Here is a 27,565-nt window from a genome sequence, read left to right as displayed (position 1 = left end):
AGAAGTTACTAATTCATCAGATAGTCTATTCCAAATTTGAACCGCTCTATTTGAAAGAAGGATTCTCTAATTATTTTGAAGTGAATATCTTTTTGGAGTCTGAGTATATGACCTCTCAGATAAATATTATTGTTAGACGTAATGAGGTCTTTCATAGAACAATAATTGTAATTGTTATAAATGTATGTACTTTTATAGACTTTAATTAGATCAATTTTCATTCTTCTCGTCTCATGTAGGTATAAGTATTCATTCTTCTCTATCTCTTATCATATGAAAGTGATTTGAGTTTGGAAGGTTTTTTTGCAATTCTTTGTTGGAGCCCTTTTAACATACAAGGTCTTAAAATCGTAAAATAAGGGTTCCAAATGGAAAAAGCGAATTGACATTTCGGTCTAATATAGGTTTTATAATTTTTTGCCCAAAGTTTGGCATTGAGACAATTAAATAAACGTTTAATAACATACAGAAAAAAATAACAATTTTTAATGATATAATTTATATGAGCAGACCATTTTAAATAACAAGTGGTCATAACTCCAAGATCTGACTGAGCTTCAACTGGAGTAACTAAATTTGATTAATTTTTTTTTATTACAGTTAAACTCTTTTATAGTCTGTCCGCATTTTATCTGAATATTTATTATTCACATACATACAAAGTATTTTTTTTAAATGTAATTAATTTGAAAGATATTATAAAAATCCCATTTTGAAAGTCGTCATGAATTCTTATGAGCGCAAACTTTTTTATTACGGCTTAGCTCTTCTATAATTTATCCGCATTATGAATATACAAAAAAAATATCATTTACACACAAATATAATATATTATTTTTTAAAATATCTTTTAATTGAATTTTGCTTGAAATAAAGTGTAAGAAAACCCATTTCGAAAATCCTCCTTGCATTCTTGCGCGCCCCGCGCATTTTCTTTGTACATATTTATGCGAAAAATCCAATAATGGTCGAAACCCTATATAAGAGACGACTCTCAAATATTCCGGCGATTTTATTCTCAAATTGTCGTCGACTGAGCGACCCAAAAACAGCCCTACCCACTCACATAACTCGCAAAAGCGGGTTGATCGATGATATTCGGCCAGAGCGGTCATCATCATTATTATCATCGTCGCAGAACATCTGTCACCGAAAGTGCTCGGAAATTTTTGCTAGCTTCATTTGGGATATGAACATGTGTTGGAATCATATATATGTATGTATAGCTTTTGATCTATGTATGGAAATATCTCTGAGTGATTACATCTTGTTTTCAACTTGCATCCGATCTATGTATATATGTACATAAGTATATATATTGTAACATCATTGCATTACTAATACCGAATCAACATATAATATAGGAAAGCATAAGCTAAGTTTAGAACTGAAAATCCCCTCTGAAGAAAGTTTTAAATGGCAATCAGTAATAAAATATTTAGGATTAACGTTCGATAAAATAATGAGATCTAATCTAAGAAATAATGATATTTAATCGCCATAGTTCTTTATCAACTCAAAAGAAAATAAAATTATGTCGCACGCTCATATTAGCATTATTAATCTATGCTTCACCTGTATGGAATAATGCCTCGAAAACTAACCTTTCCAGCTCTAAGTAATACAAAATAAATCCCTAAAAATAATTTATAACACACCTATATATACTATCTTGAAAAAACTGCATGCCATAAATAATATTCCGTTAGTTACAGACATTATTAACAAACTAACCAGTAGATTTTATGACAGAATCACTAATAACCATACTAACACACTTGTGAAGAGTCTCTGTGATTACAACAAAATGTGAAGACCTTTCAGGTATTAACACAAATTACCTAAACACAATCTGCTTTAGGTCTTCGACTTTAGAGAGGCTTTAATTAATATTATGTATTAGATGCATTATGAGGATTTATAAGAATTGTAAATATGTAGGTTTTTGAACTCTTTTTCCTATAATGCTCTGTACATTAACATTAGTATAATATAATACTATGATTACTAATTAAATTAAAATCGTAAAATAGAAAATTATCAGTAGATCAGTAGCTATTAAAATATATATAAGATGTATTGTGAACATAATTTAGAAATAATAAAAAGCATTGAAAAATCAAAATCGAATATATGATATATGTATCTACATATGTATATTAGGATGTGTGCATTATTATAATTAAAACAACCTAAATTCAAACATCAACTAATACCGGCTTGAATAAATCCATTCGATAGGTTGAATTTAATCCTGCAAAGTGATTTCCAAACTAACGGAAAAGGTTACCCAACTATACCGTCATAAGGCACGTAACTGGTTGGTTGGAAAAACATTTTCGCGCAAATCATGGAAGGGGATATATCTTCCAAGACTTCCAATTTTGAACGAGACCCCAAGTTGAGGCAACGCGTTGCCCATATCAAAGGCATTAAGCCGAAGTTGTGTCATCATCCGGAGGTGGATTAAGAGCAAAGTTGCGGCCTGGTCGAGTTTCGGCCGCTCGTTTTACGGAAATTAGTCCATCAGGGTCGCTGTGGGAGGGTGGGTGGGAAGATCTTGCTTCAATTAGTCACACAAGTTTTCAATGGGGCAATCAACCCTTCGGTCGAAATAGTTTCCGGTCGATTTGTTCCGGAAAAATGACGGCTCGATTACTTCCGCCACTGAACACCAACCCTTAATTAGCCGACCGTTGTGTGATTAACTAGCGTGTGTACTAAACTGCTTAGCAGGTGTTTCGGATACATACATGTACTGTATATGTATATATATATATATATATATATATATATATATATATATGTGTTTATCTATTTAGTCTGATGTATTGTATGTGTATCAATGCTATCGATTTAATCTTGTTAAGTAATTAAAGCTAATTAAATGAATATTTGAAAGGCTATATATGTATGTATATACATACATATATTCGTTTTCGGCCCAAATAACCAACAAATATACCGATAGAATAAGTACGTTTCGATAAAACAAAATATATTGCCAAAACAAAAACAATCCTTATAAACGTGATAAAATGAAAAATTGGTGAAATTAGCTCATAATATTACGAAAAATAAAGTATATTTTTGACTTTTAAAATTCGCTAGATAATTAATTATAAGTATTTCAAAGCAATAAAAGCACAATCAATATAAAAAAAACGTCTCACTATTGATTCTAAAAGTCACTTTTGGTACAGCAATGCCAGATTTTGAATTAAAGACTGCAAAAGTCAAAAATCCGCAAAAATTGCTCATTTTTTTAAAGACATATCTCTGAATCAAAATATATTTAAAATGTAACTTTTTTCAAAGTACTATTCTATGCTGCTAGTTATGTATTATTCTATTCAACGATGAAAGTAGCGTATTTTTGTCTATATATGGGTTTTGGAAAGGATCAGACCACTTTAGAGTATTTTTTTCGAACTCTAAAACACCCGGATATTCTGTGCAATAAATACACAACAACACAGAACTTAATATTGGAAAGTCTGGAAAGATATTAAGCATAAATCATTATGATAATTTCATTACGAAATAGTCTTTGCATACATTTGACTAAAATGCGTTATTTGTTTGTACAATTTCCAATCACTTATATTCGAAACCGTATAAAAACATTATTACATACATATCATGTGATTTTTTCTTTCATACAAAACAAAAAGTATTGTTAAGCTGTACAGGAAAAGTTTCAATATTGAAAACATGAGATTACTTGGCAAACTAAACTTTGTATCGAAAACTTCGTTCGGCGAAATAAAAATTAATTTCATCGTACAGACTTTTGCGAAATAAAAAAACGACTCTTATAATTTATAACAATTTTTTTTTTAAATCCGATTATATTTCGCGACAAAATTTTATACTTGGAGAAAGAGAGCTCACTCGCAAACATTTCTCAGAAAATAATCCGCGAAAAATAAAATTTTCAAACACCTCTTTCAACTCAATTAACAACTTAAATAAAATACGTGTATTCGTTTCGAATGCTTAACCCAACGATGTAAAGTTCCAAGTGAAAAGTTCTCGCTTCGATACTCTGCAATCGCAAAATAACCCGTTATCCAAGAAATCGGCCCTTCTTCGTATTATTACATCATTGTCTAGAACACTTTGATGATCCGAAAGCAAATTGGTGTTCTTTCGCTTTTAAAAATTGGATCCAAATTGAGGAAACGTTTCCTTTTCTCCGCCTCTTTGGACGAATAACGAGCGAAGAAAATTTCACGCGCGATTTATATACATAACGCGTTTTTGGAAGCGATGATTTGAAAAGGCCAATTTTCCGCGGATGAAAAAAATAAAGTAAAAATGTGGATTGAAGCGTTCAAAGTACGCAAAACTCACAAAGTGGGGTAATTATTTAAAATCAACATTCACATCGCTATATTTCTCAATTAACGCAAATGAAAATTTAGCACTGGAAAGAAAATTCGCGAGGGAAACTTTTAGCGGCGTGTCGGCTAACTGCTTTAATCGTTTCATTTGTGCGGTTTTTCGAAATCGTTTTATTATATAAAAAAAAAGAACCAAGCCGTCAAGTCTTGGATAATCAATCTTCATTCTTTGAAAAAGGGGCTAATTTTAGATGACCTATTTATGTATATGTACATACATACATTGAAAACAAAAATACTTTTAAATGTCTATTATTTTTTTACTCTTTATTTCAACTTTCACTCTAAACAAGTCTATATATGTATATATATATATATATATACATATATGTATATATAAAATTGAAATGTCTGTTTGTCTCGTATAGGCTCCTAAACCACTAAACCGATTACGATGGAACTTTCAGAATTTGTTGTATGCATGTCCGGGAAGCTTACTGTGAAAAAAACGGGAAAAAACCTCTTAATTATAATATTCGTAATTACGACTTTACCTACGCGAAAGTTGAAGCGCCATTGTGTATTCAAGGAAATATGTTTGTTGGCAACCACGTTATCAGTTGGTTTTACCACGTTTACATGAGATTAGCAAGAGAGATAGGAAAGGAGAAGCCAATTTTACATGAACCGTTTAAAAAAATCAGAAAAATTGGCAATCTCTAATAAGAAACGATGGATCTGCAATCGGAAACCAGCAGCGGAACTCAACTGGGACTCGAACCCGTTACCACTCTGCTCTAAGGAAAATATGCTAACTACTAGTCCACTAGTCTAAATATTAATACATTGAAAAGTATCAATATTTAAATAGCTAAATTAATCAAAACTTTAATTCAAAGCTTCACTTCTCAAGATCTTTCCAATGCTAGGCTAGAAGATTAAATTTACACAATAACTAAAAATAAAACTATCACTGTTTGATCTGTGTACATATGTATGTAGCTTGTATTGGTTAGAAAGTTTGTTTTGGAGGAATAAACAATGAAATTTGAGGTTATGAGTTGCTGCCGGAAATACATATGTACACTCATGTGTATGCCGGGAACCTTACAGTTTAGAATGGTTTATTAATACTAAGATTGCTTTAATGATTTGCTTTAAGAATAGTTTATCAATGTATGATTGCCCATAAATGAGTTTATGTATTTACAGAAATGAACTTTTCAATCATCAGATAAATTAAATCAGCTGATAACTAAAAATAATTGTATGTGATGTATGTATGTAAGCTTATTGTAAATCATATTAACAAGATACAAAATAACTTCTTATTGAATACTTATCTCGCAAATAAAACTCCGTGAAGAGATATACTTTTACCCGTGAAATATCAGATTTGACATATTTGGCCATAAATCAATATATATCGTGTATTACATTACATGAAGCTAGACGCCAAATTTGAAATTTATATATACATATGAGAGTTAAAACTATAAATATTTAAATATTAGAGATAACGAGAACCTATAGAGCAAATTTTATAAAATATAGAGTGAATTATAGGCGTTTAAACTATTAAAATCTGATATGGCCATATCACGGCGAAAAGGTCGAAGATAGATTATAGTAGCTTGCCGTACCGTCATAGACGTCACCGTATCCGAGATTCTGGGTATTTGATACGCATTGTATACGATATTTTATCTCCAACGTAATGGCAGACGATACATTAACATATATTGATGACCAAAATGAGCAATATGGCAAAGTATGAAAACGATCGGAGAAGAGATAAGAGATATAAAAAATAACCACTAACACGAAAACCATGTGAACTTAATAAGAGGTAAGTAAAAAGAAAATTCTTCATTGAAATTGCGATCCATGAAAAAAGCACGTTTGTATGTTTGTATAGTATGCTAAAAAAAGAGTGGTAAATTAAAAATTTACTCCAAGCCAAACTTCACGATGATTTCCCAATAGGACTTGGTCCAATTTTACTGGCGAGAAAAAATATGCGAAAACCGCGCAATATTTTTACATTTTAACGTGAATAATGTAATGCGACTTATCGTATTATTGCGAACGCTCGAAATTTCCCTTTAGCTATTTGTGAATAATATTCCGCCCTTTTCGCACACTTAGGAAATAACACAGGTATAAATTTCAATAAACCTGGCATTTCCAAAGACATCGTCACCCACCGTGCGTTACAATAAATTTACCAGTCAAAACCACATACTGTTATATACAGCACCAAACCATGAGATCAAGGCATTTTCTCCGAGTATTTCCTGTACACAACCAGAATATACTTTCATACGTATATATATTGTATATATCAAAGGATTATCAAACAATTCTCTTTAGAAAGCCCTCTTTAATAAATTACACATCGGATTTCTTTATTGTATCTCACAGCTCAATTATATTAATACATATTGTTATGTACCTCGCTTATCAATGTAGTCAACTAACCAATAGGGATAAGACCTTCTGATTGCATTTATTACGTTTTGGTTGGTCTGTGTTGTCAGTGAATTTATCAATTTTAAATTTAATACTGAAAATAAATAAATTCCAGACAACCTAATCCACAACACGCCATTTGAATCGATTTGTAATGTAATATTATGTTATTTAATGCGTGTATGTACATACATAGGTACTAAATTTGCGATAAAATAGTTTCAAGTAATTACCGGTACATTTTAAAATATACCAGCTTAATATATCAAATTTTGTATATTAAAATATGGGTTTGGTGCATCCGCTTTAAAATCGCCAGATTAACAGAACGGCAGCTTTAAACGTAATTCTCGTTTTCTCGAATGATAGATTGCACATCAGATGACGAGTAACCTTTCGATGTGCACAGATGCAATTATTAAAATTGAGTTGGATCTTTCTGGCGAGTTTAATAAGGCAAGATTCGGAACTAATCGAATCTTGCCTTATTAAACTCGCCTGAAAGATCCAACTCAATTTTAATAATTACCATTTTAATTATTGCATCTGTGCACATCGAAAGGTTACCCGTCATCTGATGTGCAATCTATCATTCGAGAAGACGAGAATTGCATTTAAAGCAGCCGTCCGTTAATCTGTCTTTCAATTTGTCTGGCGATTTTAGAGCGGATGCATCCTATACAAAATTTTACCAGCAAATATTAAATTTACCAGTATTTACCGATGGCGAATTCGAGAAGATTTATCGTTATACCGGTGTTGCAATTTCTAGTCTTCATATTTCATATATTTTCATCAAAACCTTTACGATTCGAATTATGTCATTAAGAAAGAAAAACATTGATCAATATCAACAGAAATATATATTTCCGCTGGAAGCGCCTTATAAACGTGCCTCACAGATGCGAGAGAGAGGGGGAAATCAGTACGCGCCGTGCTCAACGGTCATTGGGAGAATGATATCTGCCTTGGAATGGCGGCTCTGCTTCATCCGTTATTTTTTTCTTGCACTTACTTTATATTATACTACGTTTGATATATGATATGACGACTTTCATAGGTAATTATAATAACTAACTTGCAAATTTTGCTTAATTTTAATTAAAAATACACATTTCTAACTGGATGCTTGTCTTCCATCACAGTGGCTAGCAGATTTTTTTTTAAAAGAGTAAGGCAAGTGATATTTCATTTTTATATATATATATATATATATATATATATATATATATATATATATATATATATATACATACCAGGAAAGCCTAACAGGTAAACCCTAATGCGCCTTCCTATACAATTAATTAAAAAAAACTGCATAATTTTATATTGCATAAATTACGCTATATTTTGAGGGCCTTAAATAAACAATTAAATAATGAATTAATTAATCCATATTGACATTTATGGATTTAGACTTGTACATAAATTTTTACATATTGTACATAAATCAAATTCAGATATTTGATATATACCGGGTAATATGAGATTTTGCCAATTTGATGGAGGAATCTTTTCAACAATGAAATTAGATAAATTGGCAAACTCTGATAGGAAACGATCGACTTGGAGTCACAAATCCAAGGTTTGGCCAGCAGAAACCAGTGGGATTTGAACCCGTGACCACTCTGTTAACCACTAGTTTATTCTGCTGTAATTAACATTTATTATATTTAAATTATACATATTGAAAATAGAACGATTATTTATAGACGAGTCTACATATATCGCTATGACTTGTCGATTTATTATTCAAGATTAGCACGGGATCGAACCCGGTAACCTCTTGGTGCTAAACATAAACGTAACCAACGAGTCTTACTGCTGGCTATATTCAATCATAGAATACGTGTTTTCATAAAGAAAAATTTTCATAAATACATGTAATATATACATGAAGGAATTCTATCATTATGTAATTCATATTAAAAATTCGAAATATTAATACGAGAAAATAATTTAATCGTTTTTCGCACGCGGATGAATTCTTTGCAGTTTTTTGTACGTTTTTTTCGTCGTGCAAAATTACCAGGAGTTTTCTTTCTAATGGAAAATTCTTTTGTATTTCATCCCCCAGCCATTATTGGGATGTGCGCATTTCGAATCATCAAAGGAAAAACGGGTACCTAGCCTATATAAACCCGATAAAGGTGAACGAATTTATACAAAATCATCAGAGACCCGAATTTATGCCGGGACCCGAGCCTTAAACTTCGATCTTAGGGTGGCTTATTTAAATACGGGATTTCTGCGGAATTTATCGAATTCATTTAACTTGAAAATCCTCAGATTATAGTACCTTACTCTAGCGTGACTTGTTTCCTATGTATGATTATACACGTGAATGCCTATTATTTACGTTTGTAGTTTACGTTTTCAGAACCCAAATCACTCTTGTAACTTTTCAAAATATAGTCTCTTATTTTTGTTGAATGTAAATTCAATTATAAATCTAAACTTTTGTCTCTAATTTTGTATAAATTCCTTCCACTATGTGTGCATATACATAAATAAGTGGAGCTATCAACTTCCATACGTTCGTGTACTCTTTGAAAAGTTGATTTATTTATTATTTTTTCTGTATTTTAAATTTAACAGACAGTCGAATAGACAGAGAGACGGTTTGATGAAACATTTCTTTCTTATTGTATTCAGCGATACACAAAATACGGGCATCCATCAAAATGTCAAAACTGTATATTCTTTCAACGTCCACAAACAAAATTTTATATAGAATATATTTGCATGATATTGGTTTATTTTTGTATGATTTTATTAAATATTTTCTAAGAAAAGTTCACTTCAAATGACAATTTTCAGTCTAGGGATTTATCATTCGTACTTTTGACTTTTGATTTGAACTGGACGACTACTTAGAGAAATTTGAAAGCTGAAAAGTACTACAAATTAAAGATAAAATACCCGACTATAGATTCCAATATTCATTTTGAACAGGAAATTGACAGATTTTGAGACATCGACCGAACAACACCAAGATATAGAAAAATCGCGCGATTTAAAAAACACGTGTATATCTCCGAATCTCGAGTCAATCAACATTTTTTATTACCAGATTCGTATTCACTCGGCATAGATCTATAAGAAAAATCATATCTTGTCTCTGAACCAAAAAAAAATCGTCATTTGTCAAACAGTGTAAGCGGCGAAAATTCAATTTTCCGTTCCAAAAACACTATTTCAGTTTGACATAATTCACAAATTGTTATCAACTCTTGTAATTCTTGTAAAAATATTATTTTGAATAAAAATACGAATAATTTTATTTTACTACCGCCATCTATGTTTAAAACTAAAAACTTGATAAACGTCAGGCACTTTTCAGAAAATTTTCTCCATCGTAATGGCGGAGGATACATCATATATATAAAGACGGTAATCTCTGTGTGTGTGTGTGTGTGTGTGTGTGTGTGTGTGTGTGTGTGTGTGTGTGTGTGTGTGTGAGTGTGTGTGTGTGTGTGTGTGTGTGTGTGTCCTAACTCTCGCCGAACATAATAAACGAATCGATAAAAATCGACTAATTCATTTTTCGACGAGACGACTTTGTCGCGACTCGAACCGATCACCCCAAATAGTCTAAATTGAGCTAATGGTCACGTGCATCACGCCAAATCCAATTCTTCATTTCGCCTTTTTTTTAAACATTAATCGAAATATTCCTTTTTGCCATATAAAAATACGTAATTTTAATAATTTCATTTAGCGAGGTTTTGAACCATTTTTTTATGTATTTATTTTCAATTAAATTATTATTATAATTTAAATTATTTATATCTTGACGATATTCGAGAAAAAAATTGATTTCATTCACCGCGAGCGCCGGGAATCGAACCTCGGACCCTCCGATCCAAACGCAATGGGCCTCACGAGCTCGCGTCGCATGCCATATCCTCGCCCAGAATACGTGTTGTAAATACACATCATATGTATATGCACGTAATTTGTTATGTGTAATAATAATATTCAACGTTACGAGGTCAAGGACCGTTTGTGTATAATCGGAAAATATTACATTTTGTTAACGTTAACTTTAAGAATTGAAAATTATTACAAATAAAGAATTGAAAACTATCTATGAGAGTCTACGAAAATAACGGTTCCGGTTCCGGATTTTTTATTTAGTTTTATACGGGTATATAATAATTTTATACCCATGCGATGATATTTCATCGGGCTATTCACTAGTTTACTTATATTGATGACCAAAATGAGCAATATGGTAAAGTATGAAAAGGATCGGATAAGAGGCAAATTTTTTCCTGAATTGTAATCGTAAGTGAAACGTAAAGGAGGTTTGTAAAAACAGGTTTGTTCCACGGAACCAACTCGATTTCAACAGTTTTAAGTGGTTACGGCCTCTGGTAATAGTATTCTACTCAGGGGATGCGTTTTATTGGAAAGTTTAGACCAGGGGGGAAATTAAGTTAGACGCCTTCGAGGTACGGAGATACCTCTCTAATGGAGGGAAAGCTCCATAAGCAGGATGCTATAAGTTTGAGCTGAATATTGGAGCACTTTAAATGCGCAACGGGGGGAAGAAGGGACATCTCCTGGCTGCCTTCGGGACAGCGATTTCCTTGTATTTGACAAATGAGATTTTGTCGAAAGTCTACCTCTGCTTTACGACTTTGCGTGTCTCTCTCTCTCTCTCAGTTCGTGTCATACATTATTCACGTTTACGTGGCCCACACTGTGCTAAAGTGTAAGTGAACGTAGATTGCCTAGTTGTCCTTTTCTCAGTCGCATGCACTTTCAACCACATCTCCGTATCGCTTTCCTCCGGGTATCTGATAAATTTGTAATATTTGGCCGGAATTGAGCTTGGTATATTATCATATACATACATATATACATATATTGGAGCAATGTGTCTTTGTGAAGTTTCACTGAATGCAATATGAAGCGACCAGTTCGTGTTTCAATAGGAGAAGCTCAAATCTACATATCTACGTACAGTCGTAAAGGCATATGATACATTTGGTTTTTAAATGAATATAAAAATATTGAGATGTTGGGTGATGAAATTTATATTAGATCAAATCTTTAGTTTTATTTTTAATAATTATTCGTAATTTTATATATAAGATTTTTAATCTATAATGGTGGCTTTATTACTATACAACATTATTTTTTGCAGATAACTATCAAAAAAATTCGGATGTGACCAACCCATGACTTTATCTATGTATTTGAGGAATATGAGAAAGTCACAAAACAAAATTCTATATTGAACCGTTCAGACACATTCACACATACCGGCAGCATTATGAAATACTAATAGCTATGACAGCATTTTCGATACAAATTGAGCGCAAATGTATGGAAAATTGCACAAGACAAAAGTTCTACTTCCAGTTGTCGGATTTTGTTCAATTTTTTTTACATACCTCCTTTACGTTTCACATGGCTTTCGTGTCAGTTGTCATTTTTATCTCTTATCCGATCGTTTTCATACTTTGCCATATTGCTCATTTTGGTCATCAATACACGTTAATGTATCGTCTGCCATTACGTTGGAGATAAAATATCGTATACAACGCGTTTTAAACACGTGGAAAGTAAATCTTCTTGACGTTTAATAAGCGTTCGTCCCGTATCTTCCAACCTGTTCGCCTTGATATGGCGATATAAGATTGTAATTGTTTAAACGCCTATAATTCATACATACATCACATACAATTATTTTTAGTTATCAGCTGATTTAATTTATCTGATGATTGAAAAGTTCATTTCTGTAAATACATCAACTCATTTATGGACAATCATACATTAGTAAACTATTCTTAAAGCAATCTTAGTATTAATAAACTATTCTAAACTGTAAGGTTCCCGGCATAAGTGAGTATACATATTGCCGGCAGCAACTCATAACCTCAAATTTCATTGTTTCTTCCTTCATAACAAACTTTTTAACCAATACAAGCTACACATGTACACAGATCAAACAGTGATAGTTTTATTTTTAGTTGTCAGCTGATTTAATTTTTAAATTTCAGTTTGATAGGACTAACGGCGTTCAAAAAATCCCCATAATTCACAGAAACACACACACTTTTGTCTAGATCATGAAAAATTGATCAATGATCGTTACCGAGTTCAAATCAGGCAAAATCTCGAGTTCGAGTTATCGCATGATCACAAAATTTCATCTGTTGTTACTACGTACATAGATAAAGTAAAAATGCTCAAAATTTTATTTTTAAGTTACAATTATTTTTTTAGTATGGAAAATATCCTGCTTTCGTCTAAAACCCGTCACACAACATCAAAAATAATAGAATAAATAACCAGAATAGTCACCTTGTGTCGATAGGCATTTACTTTCCGTATACACGGGTTTCAATAGATATTCTCTTCGTTTCCCTGCATACGTATGACTTTCACGTTATTTCAAAGTGATATTATACGTGTGTGAAATTATAATATACATACAACTTTACAAACTTATACATAATCTATTCATTATTTCGTGATATATGTATCGCAGTATCTCCTCCTCCGTACCGGTATATTTTAAACATAATCTGGATGATGTATGCCATACATAAATGAAGGTTCTCTTAGATACATTACGGCAATAAAGAAGAGCAATGTCTGCTCGTGGATCACTTTAAGCCTTTTTTCCCCACAGACTGGCTTCCGCTGTGTTATAAATTCTAGATAGTGCAAGTTCATATTCGGATAGTTTTGTTATAATTTTAATGCTTTGATTATACAACGTTGTTGTTGAGCCATTCGGGTATTATTCATAGGAGTTGTTTCCCGTGAGACATTTCTTTTATTTCAGCGTTTCGGGTGGTTTTCCTCGATACTTTCTTTTTTTTATTTCTTTCTTTGCGGAAAAGAAACAGGGGAAAACCGAAGGGAAAAACTCTCCGCGGAACAAGTTGAATATTTCAAAAAGTGTCGGTGAAACAACCGTCGGAAAAACAATTTTTCTCACGGCAATGTACTCGCTCTACGTATTATATTATATATGCGAAAGTCTTTCGGGTCGTTTTTCTTTTTTAACACCACTCCTTCGAATGGTTAATGGCGAGCGGAAAAGCGTGTAATTAAAAAGGAATAAAACGCGTGAAGAAAATAAAAAGACGAAGATGAGAGGAAAAAAGCGATGTGAAGTGATGCTTCAGACGAAGCGTAATTAAATTGAGACGATTGTCTTCATTATAAAAATTGCCTTTTGTTGATAATAAATAATGGAATTCATTTTTCTTTTCAATATATATTCGAGTAGAGTTTTTCATACAAATTAGGTTTTCAAATGTGAAAATATATCTTGTGAGAGTTTTCGATTTGTTTTTTATTTTCCATTTGTAAATAATAATATTAAAATTGAGGTCAATTTAATTTTATTATATGTAAATAAAGTATGCTTTATATTACAATTGGCTGCCGGTGAGCTGTTGGAATATTTGTACATATGAAACAAGAACGAGAGGTAAAATAATACGCCTACTATAAATAAAATGCAAATAAGGTATTTTCACAAGAAAAAGAAAATACGGTGTATATTTTATAATAATATCATCTTTTATTCTTTATGTAATGTAAAAAATATATTAGATATCAAATTTCATGCTTTATAATATTATACAAACAAAAAATGCTATCTAGATATACAAACAAAAAAAACAGTCTTTATTATATTAGAAAATTTCATTAAAGAGATATATTAGTAGGGAAAATATGTATCGAATTCCATTCAGTAAATATTTTAAATAATAAAATTTAATGTAAGAAAATACCAGCATATCGATTGCAAATAAAAGTAAATTTATTTTCAATAAACTTTTAATATAAAAATAATTATCAATTTTCGTCTTTTTATGGCTCTATTATATTAAATATTTTATGGCTCTATTAGGTATATCATTTTTTGAACATCTTTCAAAATGTAAAGCAATTAAATTGAGATTTTACTATGGAATGAAAATGTACATATGTATATATTTTAAATTAATATTAGAATTCCAATTAATTTCTTATGATATATTGAAATTTTTCAGTATATATGTAATATGTACATAAATTTTTTTGAAGAAAGATTTTTACAAATAATAACATATGGATGCAAAGCTTAAACATTGAACGAAAGAGATTTTTTTATGTTCAATATATATTAATATACGTGAATATGTAAACGTCGTTTTTATATTTGTGAACATACAATATAAAAAAACTACAGTTTTCAACTAAAGACCTCTCATACGCCGGGAAAATCTTGGATATACCCCACTTTTCCTGGTATAAAATTGATATACTCATAGTATCTTTACATATGTATAAAAACCCTACCAAGCAACACCGGGTGATTATGATAGTACTCATTTAAACCAAGTGTACGAATCATTAAATAAATACAAATAAGAAATCTTCATCCAGGATGTATGAGTGTTGAAACTATTGATTCAAAAGCGTATTCTACCTAGGCTACAAAAACACGTCGAAGTTCGGCAATACCGCAGTATTGGTCACACACAACTTTTCATTTAACTTTATCGGGCAAATTGAAAGCGTGCAAAATTTCAAAGTATACGAAAATCATTTCTAAAGCTTTTTATATTCAATACATGTATTTATATATTATAAAAGTATCCGAGGGGAAGCAAGTATCCGGCGAGCGTGACTCGCCACCGAGTACTATCATAATGAGCATACGTGTGCCAAAATGGCACGTTCCATCCTCTATCTCTATCTATCTATCCATCCATTTACGCTTTCCTTATAAAAATATTCCGAAGGAAGAGAGAGCGAAATTAATTTGATTAGGGAACGAAGATTCGTTCACATCCCACGGCCCTGGCGTGACTTCATTGATTCCCCGCTAAAAGATACGGATGCTTAATTTTGACTAAATTTATTACACGATATAATGTACATACATTAAAAAGCTCATCTATGCATGTATGTACGTATAAACATATAGGTACTATTCTAATAAAATGAAGGAAATTTATTTTTTAGCACTACATTAAGTAGGTATATAAGAATGAGATCTCATTTAAAATATTATTAGATGTATTATGAGCATTTATAAGGATTGCAAATAGGTTTTTGAGCTCTTTTTCCTATTATGCTGTAGATTAACATTAGAATAATATAATACTATGATTACTAACCAAATTAAATTAAACTGTAAAATAGAAAATGATCAGTAGATCAGTAGCTATTAAAATAGATATAAGATGTATTGAGAACATAATTTCGTAATAATAAAAAGCATTTAAAAATCATTTCGAGTATATCGTTCCCTGGGTTTTAACATAAAATTATATATTCTAGTTTAATTATTTTATGTAGAAATGAAAATACCAGAGTTACAATGATACATTACAAAGATTAGTTTTTGTTTCATCTATGTCTTCTATTTACATACATACGTACATATGTATATACACTGGCTTTGTGAACTTCGTTGTAATTAAAAACAGTTTCCTTTATTTTGATCATTTATGGGTTTTCATACATTTTTGACGTAAAAATTTTGATTTTTTATAAAAAAAATTCGGGTGTGACCAACCCATGACTTTATCTATATATTTGAGGAATATAAGAAGGTTACAAAACAAAATTCGATATTGAACTGATGACTATGATAGTGATACAAATTGAGCGCAAATGTATGGAAACTTGCACAAAACAAAAGTTCTACTTCCGGTTGTCAGATTTTGTTCAAATTTTTTTTATTACCAAAAATCACTACCAGTATTATACTCATTAAATATCAAGAAAATAAAAATAATTTTACAGGTCAAAATAAAATAATGAAATATTGTTTTAAAAAAAAATACTACTTCCGGTTAACAAATTCTGACCAAAAGCCTACCAGCTCTAAGTTAGTACATAAAAAATAGAAATATAAATTTTCAGCTTAATACGTTTAGGGGTGTGGACAGAGTAGTGGGCACAACATTTTTAACCTTTCTACGAGGAAAAAATCCCACTTCCGGTTCAATTAATTAAGTGATTTTTTTTTTTATTTTTACTTAAAATTACTATTTTTATTATACACAATAAATATCAAGAAGCTTAAAACAATTTAAAAGGTCAAAATAAAATAATTGAAAAATAATGAATTATTGTTTTAAAAAAAAATACTACTTCCGGTTTACGAATTCTGACCAAAACCCTACCAGATCTAAGTTAGTACATAAAGGATAGAAATATAAATTTTCAGCTTAATACGTTCAGGGGTGTGGACAGAGTAGTGGGCACAACATTTTTGACCTTCCTACGAGAAAAAAAATCCCACTTCCGGTTCATTAAATTAAGTGTTTTTTTTTTTTATTTTTACTTAAAATCACTATTTTTATCATACACAATAAATATCAAGAAGCTTAAAATAATTTAAAAGGTCAAAATAAAACAATGAAAAAATAATGAAAAATTGTTTTAAAAAAAAAAACTACTTCCGGCTTACGAATTCTGACCAAAACCCTACCAGATCTAAGTTAGTACATAAAGGATAGAAATATAAATTTTCAGCTTAATACGTCCAGGGGTGTGGACAGAGTAGTGGGCACAACATTTTCGACCTTTCTAAGAGAAAAAAATCCCACTTCCTGTTTATAAAATATAATAATTTTTTTTTATTTTCATCAAATTAATACAAGAATTATACTTGAATTTTTTTGTGACGAACACACATGTTTAAGGGGTCGAAAAAAATAGTGGAAGAAAAATCGAACAAGAGTAAACTGCTACTTCCGGTTGACGGATGCTAACTTAATTTTATAATTAACTTGGTATTAAACTTAAGCTTCTAGATATGAAATTTCAGTTCAATAAACCAAAAGGTTTCCGAAAAAAACATAAAAAACTTCGATTCTCTAGAGTAAAAGTACTACTTCCGGTTCAGATAGAAATATTTAAAAAATATGGGGTTATAAAAATTATTATTTGTATCATATTTAAAAAAATTCAGTCCGATTCAGTTAGTGGTTTGGGAGATAATTGAATTCAAAAACTTAAAAAAAGAGGACACCTATAAGGCGAGGTACCATTTCCGGTCAACTTAAAAATTTGAAAAAAATTTACATCGTGTCGATAAGAATTTCAGTAACCGATACTAAGTTTCAGTTCGATAGGACTAACGGTGTTAAAAATATCCCCAAAATACACACCCACACAGACACACACAGACACACACACACACACACACACATTTTTTCTAGATCATGAAAACGTGATCAGTGATCGATTCTGAGTTCGAATCAGTCAAAATCTTGAGTTCGAATTTTCGCATGATCACAAAACTTCATCTTTTGTTACTACGTACATAGATAAAGTAAAAAACATTTTTTAATGTTTACATAAATTTATATGTATAAACCAGAAAGCTCTATCAAGTATACTGTACGTAACAGTATATAGAAATATTATACTGTTACGTACGCCGCGGATTAAGCGAATAGAATCCCAGAGACTGTGTGACCGTTCAAGGATTATCTGTTAACGGATTAACTAGGTGCTTGCACTTAGAATCAACGGATATCTGTTAACGGATTAACTAAGTGCTTGCACTTACTTCCAGGATTATATCTAGACCCTAAGTGCATGTAGGCTAAACAATGGCGACCGAGTTGGCTGGTATTGGTCCTTTCTCAGAATTGACCTGTACCGTGGGAGCGAATGTCGTGGGAAGACATATCCGTACGTGACCATAACAATAGGTAAACAAATTAGACGTCGAAGATGTCCTGAGAGATCTATCCCTTATAAGGCGATACTTAGGCGATATAAAGTCATTCTGGACTGAGCACTGCCAGTGCGTGTATCTCCTTAATCATCAATAAATGCTGTGAAACGACTAAGGCCTTTTACTTGGATCCTCCACCCACCCCTACGCAACAATACATTTTGAAAGAAGTTTGTATTATTAGTTCTATACAATACAAATACATATCAATTAACATCCACAGAAAAATCTATGGTTAAATTTGTAAATTTGCAGCATTTTTAATATACAATTTAGTGAAATTCTAGATTGCTGAACACTCGAGATTTGCAAGAAAATTGGTAAGGTTGCCAATTTTTTGGAACCGTTTCAAAGAAAATCAGTTAAATAAGCAAAACGCCAGCAGCTACTAGCGAGAATTGAACCATGACTACTCCGATCGAAAGCATAAGATGCTAACCACTTGTGTAACCAACATGTATTATTTCTATTCAATGTTGAAAGTAGCGTATAAGTTATCCATATATGTATGTATGTCTGTCATCAGCCAGAAGTATAGCTTGGTGGTTGCGTTGATGATAACCACGGAGAGGTTCTCAAGTGGTACGCGAGTCAAAAAAGGTTGGGAATGGCTCCTATTCCAAGAGCCATTCGACTTCTTAATGAAATCATTGAACCGAGACTGAATGTGATATGTATTTTCCACCTTAGTAAGCGTAAATTGTCGGATATTACTCACTAATCTGGTAGTCTGCGCTCATCATTGTTTTCATGATTGATTGTGGTTTATGAGTGAAATTTTGATTTACTCCCTTCCATTTGGGCCTCACAGGGATGTTTTGTATTTGCAGTTGGTTGTTATTTATTGGAACTGGCTGTAGGTGCAATTCATTCCTTATGTTATATTTTATATTTGATATTTTTACGTATCTGCTATCATAATTGCTATTGTTTTTACAACCCTCCTTTACAATTCACTGACGATTACAATTCAGGAAAAAGTTTGCCTCTTATCCGATCTTTTTCATACTTTGCCATATTGCTCATTGTGGTCATCAATACAAGTAAATGGATCCTCCGCCATTACGATGGTGCAAAAATATCATGTAAGACGCATTTGAAATCTGCCCGGTTTGTTTAGACTAAAAAATCCACCGTTTGTTTAGAGTATTCTCACTTTTCGCCATGTCAGATTTCAATTGTTTAAACGCCTATAACTCTTTCTTTTTTCACATTATATTTTATAAAATTTGCTTTATACATAGGTTCTCATTATCTTTAATATATAAATATTTATAGTTTTAACTCTCATATGTATATATAAATTTCAAATTTGGCGAGATAAGTATTCAATAAGAAGTTATGTTGTATCTAATTGTTAATATCATTTATCAAATAGTTTTCCATCAACAAACAAAGCTGGCCGCATTTGACGTTTAACCCATTACCTCAAATTTCAGTTGTTTCTTCCTCCAAAACAAACTTTCTAACCAATACAGGCTTAATATATGTACACAGATTAAACAGTGATAGTTTTATTTTTAGTTATCAGCTGATTTAAAAGTTCTACTCCGGTTATATAACTATTTATTGTTTATCTCATCTCTCTGTACTTTTTCGACCATTGTGCGCATCAGGGACTCCTGTAATGCTACAATGGTCCTGACTTAAATAAATAAATATGTAGGTCTAATTCTTAACTCCCTTTAATTGATAATACGTTATCGTCAGAGGGCACATTGTTAATTTTCCCTTTATATCCATATGTATTTATCGTGCGTATGAATATATACGCGTGTTCGAGCTATAAGCGAGGGTCAACTTCACACGTAGCCTCTTTGAATTATTGACATTGTTTTATTTTGTTGTAGAACTGGACTTGGACTATTTGGAGAGGCGAGAAGGAAGTACTCGTCCCAAGGGACCACCTTCTCCACCGGAAGCGAGTCCCGATTCTTTAGATCTCGTGAAAGTGGTCATTCTAGGAGCTCCGAGCGTCGGCAAAACGAGCATCATACAGGTAAAAACCGATCAGATAGCTGAGATTCTTTCGCCTATCAAAATATTATGGATACAATACTCTTGTGTGTACGAATGTATATTTGCGGTTAGTAAATTTAAGATAAAACGTTTGAGATTTAATTAAGTTTTCGTCTCTTTTGCGCGGTGGCTCGGATATTCGATGGGCACACCCCCTTTGAAGGGGTCGCATTCTAATTGGAAGATGGTCTACTCTTCTCGGCTAATTGATTCCATAAAATTTTATCAAATAAAATTTTGCGTAAATGACTTCCATTAAAGAGGTTTATTAGTAAGAGATTAAACTTCCGCTTTCCCTTTTTGAGATTTTTTTTGTTGTTGATAAACCAATGTCAAATTGTACTAAATTTATCGTTTGGAAAGTGATTACTTTGTGAATATAATCGAAAAAATTAAAAAAATTAAGTGTGATTAAAATTTTTCGTTATTTTTTATTTGGGGAACGCATTGAAAATGTGTTTCAATTTAATTTAAAATGTGTATTTATTTTTTTATGAATGAAGACGGCGAAGTGTTGTGAAAACACTCTAGTGCTTTGATGATTTTTTGTATGAATAATTTCAATCAAATTAATCTGTAATAAAAAGAGGGAATTTATCATCCCAAAATTATTAATAGTATTATATGTTTATTATTTCCATTAATATATTGAAAAATACACATGCATATAATTATATCAGAATTTAATACATATTCATTATTATAAAATATGCTCATTAATTGAGACCGGTATTTAAAGCATCTGTATTTTATCATTTCAATGTTTCATTTTATTTAATTAACAAATATTTGCTAAAACTGAACGTTTTAGCATCTATTTGTTTCCGGCATAATTTTCAAAATAAAGACTAGTTTCAATACTTTGTGGCACAATTTGCGAAATAGAGTAACAAATTAAATATAATATGAAATGGCAATTATTAAGAAATAGAAATACTACAAAATATATAGATAAATACTATTATGAATTTAAATATTTTATATAAATTAATGCTGAAATATATTGTGAAATTTTATCATTTATCTAAAAAGGCGAAAAATATTGATCATACAAATACACATCGCAGTATATGTAGCTTTAGATATAAAAAGTAAAAAGTATATAATGTATTATTTATTCATTTATACATATGTATATATGTATACACCCATTTTGTTAACATCATTAAACAATCGTAAGACACATGAAAACAAATTTGCAGCATTTTATTATAAATCTCAAGAAATAGGACAGGGTTGCCAATTTGTTGGAACCATTTCAATAAAACCAGATAAATTGAAAGAAACTCCGATAGGAAAAGATCGATTTTGTAGTCATATATCTAAGGTTTAGACAGCAGAACCCGGCTAGGAGTTGAACCCGTGACCACACAATTGAAAGCATTGCACGCTAATCTATCTTCATTGATCTATACTGCTGTATGCAAATTAAAATGAATTCTGAAAAAGTTCATTTTTTTTTTAATTCAATTATCAAGCAAAACCATTCAATGCAATCAATTTATATTCTAAAATGGAAAATATTTTAATTTTTTAAATCAAAACAAGGAACCGTTTCAATGAAAATCAGAAAAATTAGCAAACAATGATAAGAAACGATCGACCTGAGGTCATAAACCAAAGTCTGGGACTCTAGTGAGACTCGATCCCGTGATCACTCTGCTTGAAAGCACACTAAACTAACCACTAGGCCTTACCTCTGGTTATATATTTTTAATATGTACATTAAATTTTTAAGATGTACATTAATTTCACGATTATATAACCCACACTCAAATGCTTTTTACCCTTATAAATTAAATATCACACCCCAACCCCTCCCCCTTGATATACACCTGAGCGTAAATGGCGGAAAATCGAACGAGTCAGGTGTCCGTCGTCGTAAATTCCTTCGACGCTTTAAATTTTCAAAAGCTTTTCCGGACAAGGAAAAGCTCATTAATTTTTCAGAGTACTGTTGACGTATCAGTTAGCGAATCTCTCTCTCAGTCTCGAATCGCAAGAAACAGTGAACTGCGGTATTAAAAAAGAAGCTTCATAAATATTCCATCCATTCAGCGACTTTCAATATCGTATAAATGCATAATATAAAACCCAATTTCTTTAAAAAAACAAATGAAATGCACTTCAGACTGTTGAAATTTCAGTACGATTTATGTGAATACAGGGAACACATTTTTAAGCATTGCTTGCAATATTGTATACGTGAACAATTTCATTCGGTGCAACATCGCAAATGCACCTCTGAGTCCGTGTAGATTTTATATAAAAGCAAATACAAAGAACATTTCTACAATACATAGAGAATGAACTTCAATTGTGCCTTTGCTATCGGTCTTTTGTAACTTGTCTTCTCTCAGCTTCCAGGATGTGCACCTTTATTGAGAATGCAATGCACGTTTTATTTGCTTATACGGTATCTTTTGACTATAAGCCTTTTGCAATGTGTAACGCTAGTACTTTATCATGTCGATATTTTTACCTTTAGAATTTTACTTTGGCATTGTTAGCAGAAATTCTTAAAGAGAAAACTTCCTGAAGACTATACCTACCTATGTATGTATATGCTGATTATTAAAACACAAATTCCGAGTACTCTTTTGCTGACGTGAAAGTTTTAAAAGCACTTATATTTAAGTCATCGTAGTATTTCGACATAGATGTTTTAATGAGTCCACTCGGTTTTCTTTTTTGCAATTAGTTCTATACATTAATATACGTGTATATATTTATATACGTGTACCAGTGGCGTCCGGTGACTTTTCAACCAGAGGACGCTGTCCAAAATACGATCAGTTTATTTTTTTAAATTTTATTATATTCTTCCAAACATTGTCATATTTATATTTGTTAAAGTGTCTTTGCTATGATTTCGTTTTTTATTGAATGAATATTGAATATTGGTGTGGGTTTTAGGTTCTTAACAATAATCTCTTTTTCATTATATGGTAGAGAAGCAAATGTCCTTTTTAGTACATTTTTAATTAAACAATTTCAATTATTATTAACAACGGCGATAAATCCACTTGCATTGTTACTTTGGCTATCTGTATTAAGGGCCATTATATATAGTAATTTAGGACGTAATAAATTACAATAAAATAATAAAAGTAATTAACTTAGGACGTAACGTAAAAAATATCAATCAACGAATCAAGCGAATGTCCATACATAATGACATATTTGTCCAAAAATCAATATATATCGTGTAGTATCAATATATATTACATGAAGTAAATCAATATATATTACATGAAGCTAGACGCCAAATTTGAAATTTATATATACATATGAGAGTTAAAACTATAAATATTTAAATATTAGAGATAACGAGAACCTATAGAGCAAATTTTATAAAATATAAAGTGAATTATAGGCGTTTAAACAATTAAAATCTGATATGGCCATATCAAGGCGAACAGGTTGGAAGACACGGGACGAACGCTTGTTAAACGTCAGGAAGGTTTACGGGCCCCGTTTTTAAAACGCGTTGTATACGATATTTTATCTCCAACGTAATGGCAGACGGTACATTAACGTATATTGATGACCAAAATGAGCAATATGGCAACGTATGAAAAGGATCGGATAAGAGATAAGAGATATAAAAAATGACCACTAACAAGAAAACCATGTGAAATCCAAAGGAGGTATGTAAAAAGCGGATAAGTCCATACATACGCAAAGGGAGATTTTGCTTCCAGAGCAAGTGTCGCGTGAGCGAGATGGCTTTAGAGTCGTTTCACACATGCGCATCGGCAATAGTGACAGCTCACTTGTGCGCATGCGCAAAAGATTTGTAGAGAACTTCAACATCCAAGGCGATACAAGCTTGGTGTGAAACAAGCATAGGTCACGAAGACGGCTACGACCTTTTAACGGGGATGTTCGTTTATGTCAATTTTGGATTAGACAAAAGATCGTATATATCATAATCACGTTATCAAAAATAAATTAAAGATAAATAAAACTAAGAAATTCAGAAAACAAACGGTATGAAAATATTTTTAAGTAAATTTTAAGGGATGCGCAGCATCCACAGCATCCATGGACGGCACGCCACTGACGTGTATACATATACATACATATACATAATATAGCTATAGCCAAGATAAAGTTATTGCGTTTTAAAGTTAAAACATAATAACCCTGTGACTTTACTTAGATCTTTTTATGCTTTCGATGGTTCTCTATTAACCGTGATGGCCAATTACATTTCGTTTCAGTTTCGCATTGCATTTTGGTCAAGAAATACAACATTTTTCGTGCGTATAGCGGTCGGTAGAATATGACTTTTATTTTTTGTTAGTTATGAGTTCGTGCGTCGTATTTTAAAATATTTACATTAATAAAATTTCGATATTAGATACGTATGTTGTTGACATCATTAATTTATTTATTGAATACGTATATATTTTATATGAATGGAAATTTATATTTTTTAGACGATAACAGTAGTTGTCAACAAATCTTTTAAAAGAAAATATAATGGGGACAGGGTACGTAGTTAAATTAAATCATTCATGTATAAAAATATGATATGATATTGTAGTGTAGGGGTGGGTGGAGGATCCAAATAAAATGCCAAAGTCGCTTCACAGCATTTATTGGGTGATTAAGGAGATGCACGCACTGCCAGTAATCCATCCAGAAGGTCTTGGTATGGCTTAAGTAGCTGCTTATAAAGAGCAGGACGCTCAGTGCATCTTTCTCGACACGTTTGTTTACCTATTGTTATAGGCACTGTTATGTACCCCGCTTATCACTCTAGTTCCCACAATATCAAATGTACTTTTCACACGCTCATATACGTGAATAACAAAACTATAAAAATTCCTGTAATAGGATATTCAGATAACACAGGAATGTGCCCAGCCCATAAGATAACAAATCATTTATATAGATCGCCATTCGATCGCATTAGTCAGTCATCAACATCGACTCCGCAGTGACAGTCAGTCATCAACATCGACTCCGCAGAGAGACAGTCATCATCATCGACTCTGAGAGTGACAGTCGTCATCATAAACACTCCGAGAACGCGTCCTCAAATAACGATCAGCACAGCAGCAGAATAAAGTGAACGAAAGTTAAAGTTATAGTGAAATAGTTCTACGTGTCTCCTATTATAAAAGTCATCGTTCCATAATCTATCGTTTTTCGAATATATCTATAATATAAGATAAATGTAACATAATAATAATAATAAAGAAACTTGGTTGGTTAACCAAGTAGTAAATAAAAATTAAATAAATATTTTCCTGGAACGTGACAGCACATACCAGATATGCAGTCCCACGTTCTCGTGCTGTCAGTTCTGAGAATTCTAACGGAAAGTGGCTGGGTGCTGTTACTGACCACTAAGTGCATTCGAGGGTCTCAATTGTTAGCCGACATCACTTAAGCCTGGAGATAATCCTTTAAAACCAATTATAACGCTGACTCCTTTAAGCATATGCTACAATATATTAAATATGACATCAAACAAATACATACGTCTATAACAGGAATACTACATTTTCTAACAACCGAATTTTACAGATAGTAGTTTGGAGCTATATATTACTTCACCGATATATTTTGGTATGATCATATCATACTTGAACGTATCGCGTACAAACGGGGTGGGGGCAATTTTCACTTTTTACGATAAGCCATTCGCAAAGATACCTTTTTACCGAAATTTTATTTCCAGAACCGAATGTGTAGCCACCGACACACTTTCGGATAAAAATAAAATTGTACGACATGATCACGTGCCGCTTCCTCGAAGACATCGCTCAAAACGGGAAAGCTTACGTAGACGTGAGCTTTTCGGCAGGTTTTTCCCCAAGTTTTTCCAAACGTCTCCGTGAAAAGTGACGACGCCTTCTCGCAATTTTTCCCGACGCCTAGACGCCTTTCGACTACGTGACGATGAATCTATTCAAAGGAGACGCCGGTTCTTCTCTCATCTATTATATTATATTTCCCTCTTGCCGATTTTTCTTAATATAATCAAACAAAAACCAAACGTGTGGAAGATCACGCATCGATCACAATTCACATGTTTTTCCTTTTGTTTGCTATTTAAAGCGTTTCGTTTCACATTCGGACTTATTCCTCTTGCTAAAAAAGCTAAAACTTAATTAAATCGTTGACACAATACTAAAACTTACTAAATACTAAAACTAAAACTTACTAAAACGTAATTAAATATATTACTAAGAGGTTTGGGCCGCATGTGGAGATATATATTAGCATAGCTCGGTCGTTAAGCTTCAGCTTATCACCGAGGGGCGCCGGGTTCGATCCCATGAGCTGAACTCGATTGAAAATAATTTTTTTGAGTGTATCTCTAGTGCTGCTGGTCAGACCTGGATATTTATGACTCCAGATCGATCATTTCCTATCAGAGTTTGCCAATTTTCTCTGATTTCATTGTTGAAACGGTTCCCGGTAAAATTGGCTAAAACATCCTTCCTACCTACTATGTCACCACTATTTGAGATTGATTAATGTACAATAAAATGTATGTACAATTCATAGATGTTTCTTTAATTTGCGAGTTTTTCAGTGTGTCGTAATTCAGCGACTTGTATAATAAAAAAAATGCGGCAATGTTTGTAATTGGCCAAGAAGGCGCATTGGGGTTACCTGTAAGGCCTTCCTGGTATATATGTAAAAAATAAATAAATAACTACGCTACAACGCAAGGAATATAATCAGGGTCATCACATATTCACTACAGAAATGAAAGTTTTATTTTGATATAGATTTATTTACAATTTGAATATATGGTGGTGTTGGGCGTTGGTGGCCAACCGTTTCTTTTCTCAGTTGGTGGATTATTTTTATCCACTTTTTTGTATTTGTCTATCATGGGAAATCTTAAATTAACGTGTAATGTATAGTTTCAACAAAAATATGTATAATATAAAATGAACGATGTTCATATTAATTAAACTTAAATAATTGGTTATTAATAATATAATTGAGTATTCGGCGCCACCAAGAGAAATGTTTTTAC

The 27,565-nt window shown here is 31.9% G+C and overlaps 2 protein-coding genes across 2 annotated transcripts in view; both read left to right on the top strand.

The window, feature by feature from the left end:
- Positions 1–27,565, top strand: part of Ns4 (Nucleostemin 4) — a 433,570-nt gene that overhangs the window by 345,548 nt on the left and 60,457 nt on the right. The window lies entirely within an intron of this gene.
- Positions 1–27,565, top strand: part of LOC143913756 (ras-like protein family member 10B) — a 51,633-nt gene that overhangs the window by 12,928 nt on the left and 11,140 nt on the right. Inside the window, exon 2 of the mRNA XM_077433741.1 lies at positions 20,388–20,536. Coding sequence (XP_077289867.1) covers positions 20,388–20,536 — 149 coding nt within the window. The remainder of the gene's footprint in view (positions 1–20,387; positions 20,537–27,565) is intronic.

The sequence above is a fragment of the Arctopsyche grandis genome, chromosome 6 (genome assembly GCF_051622035.1).
Source record: "Arctopsyche grandis isolate Sample6627 chromosome 6, ASM5162203v2, whole genome shotgun sequence".
Lineage (NCBI taxonomy): Eukaryota > Metazoa > Arthropoda > Insecta > Trichoptera > Hydropsychidae > Arctopsyche > Arctopsyche grandis.
Note: the sequence above shows the minus strand (reverse complement) of the source record. Positions and strands in the feature narration are given on the sequence as shown.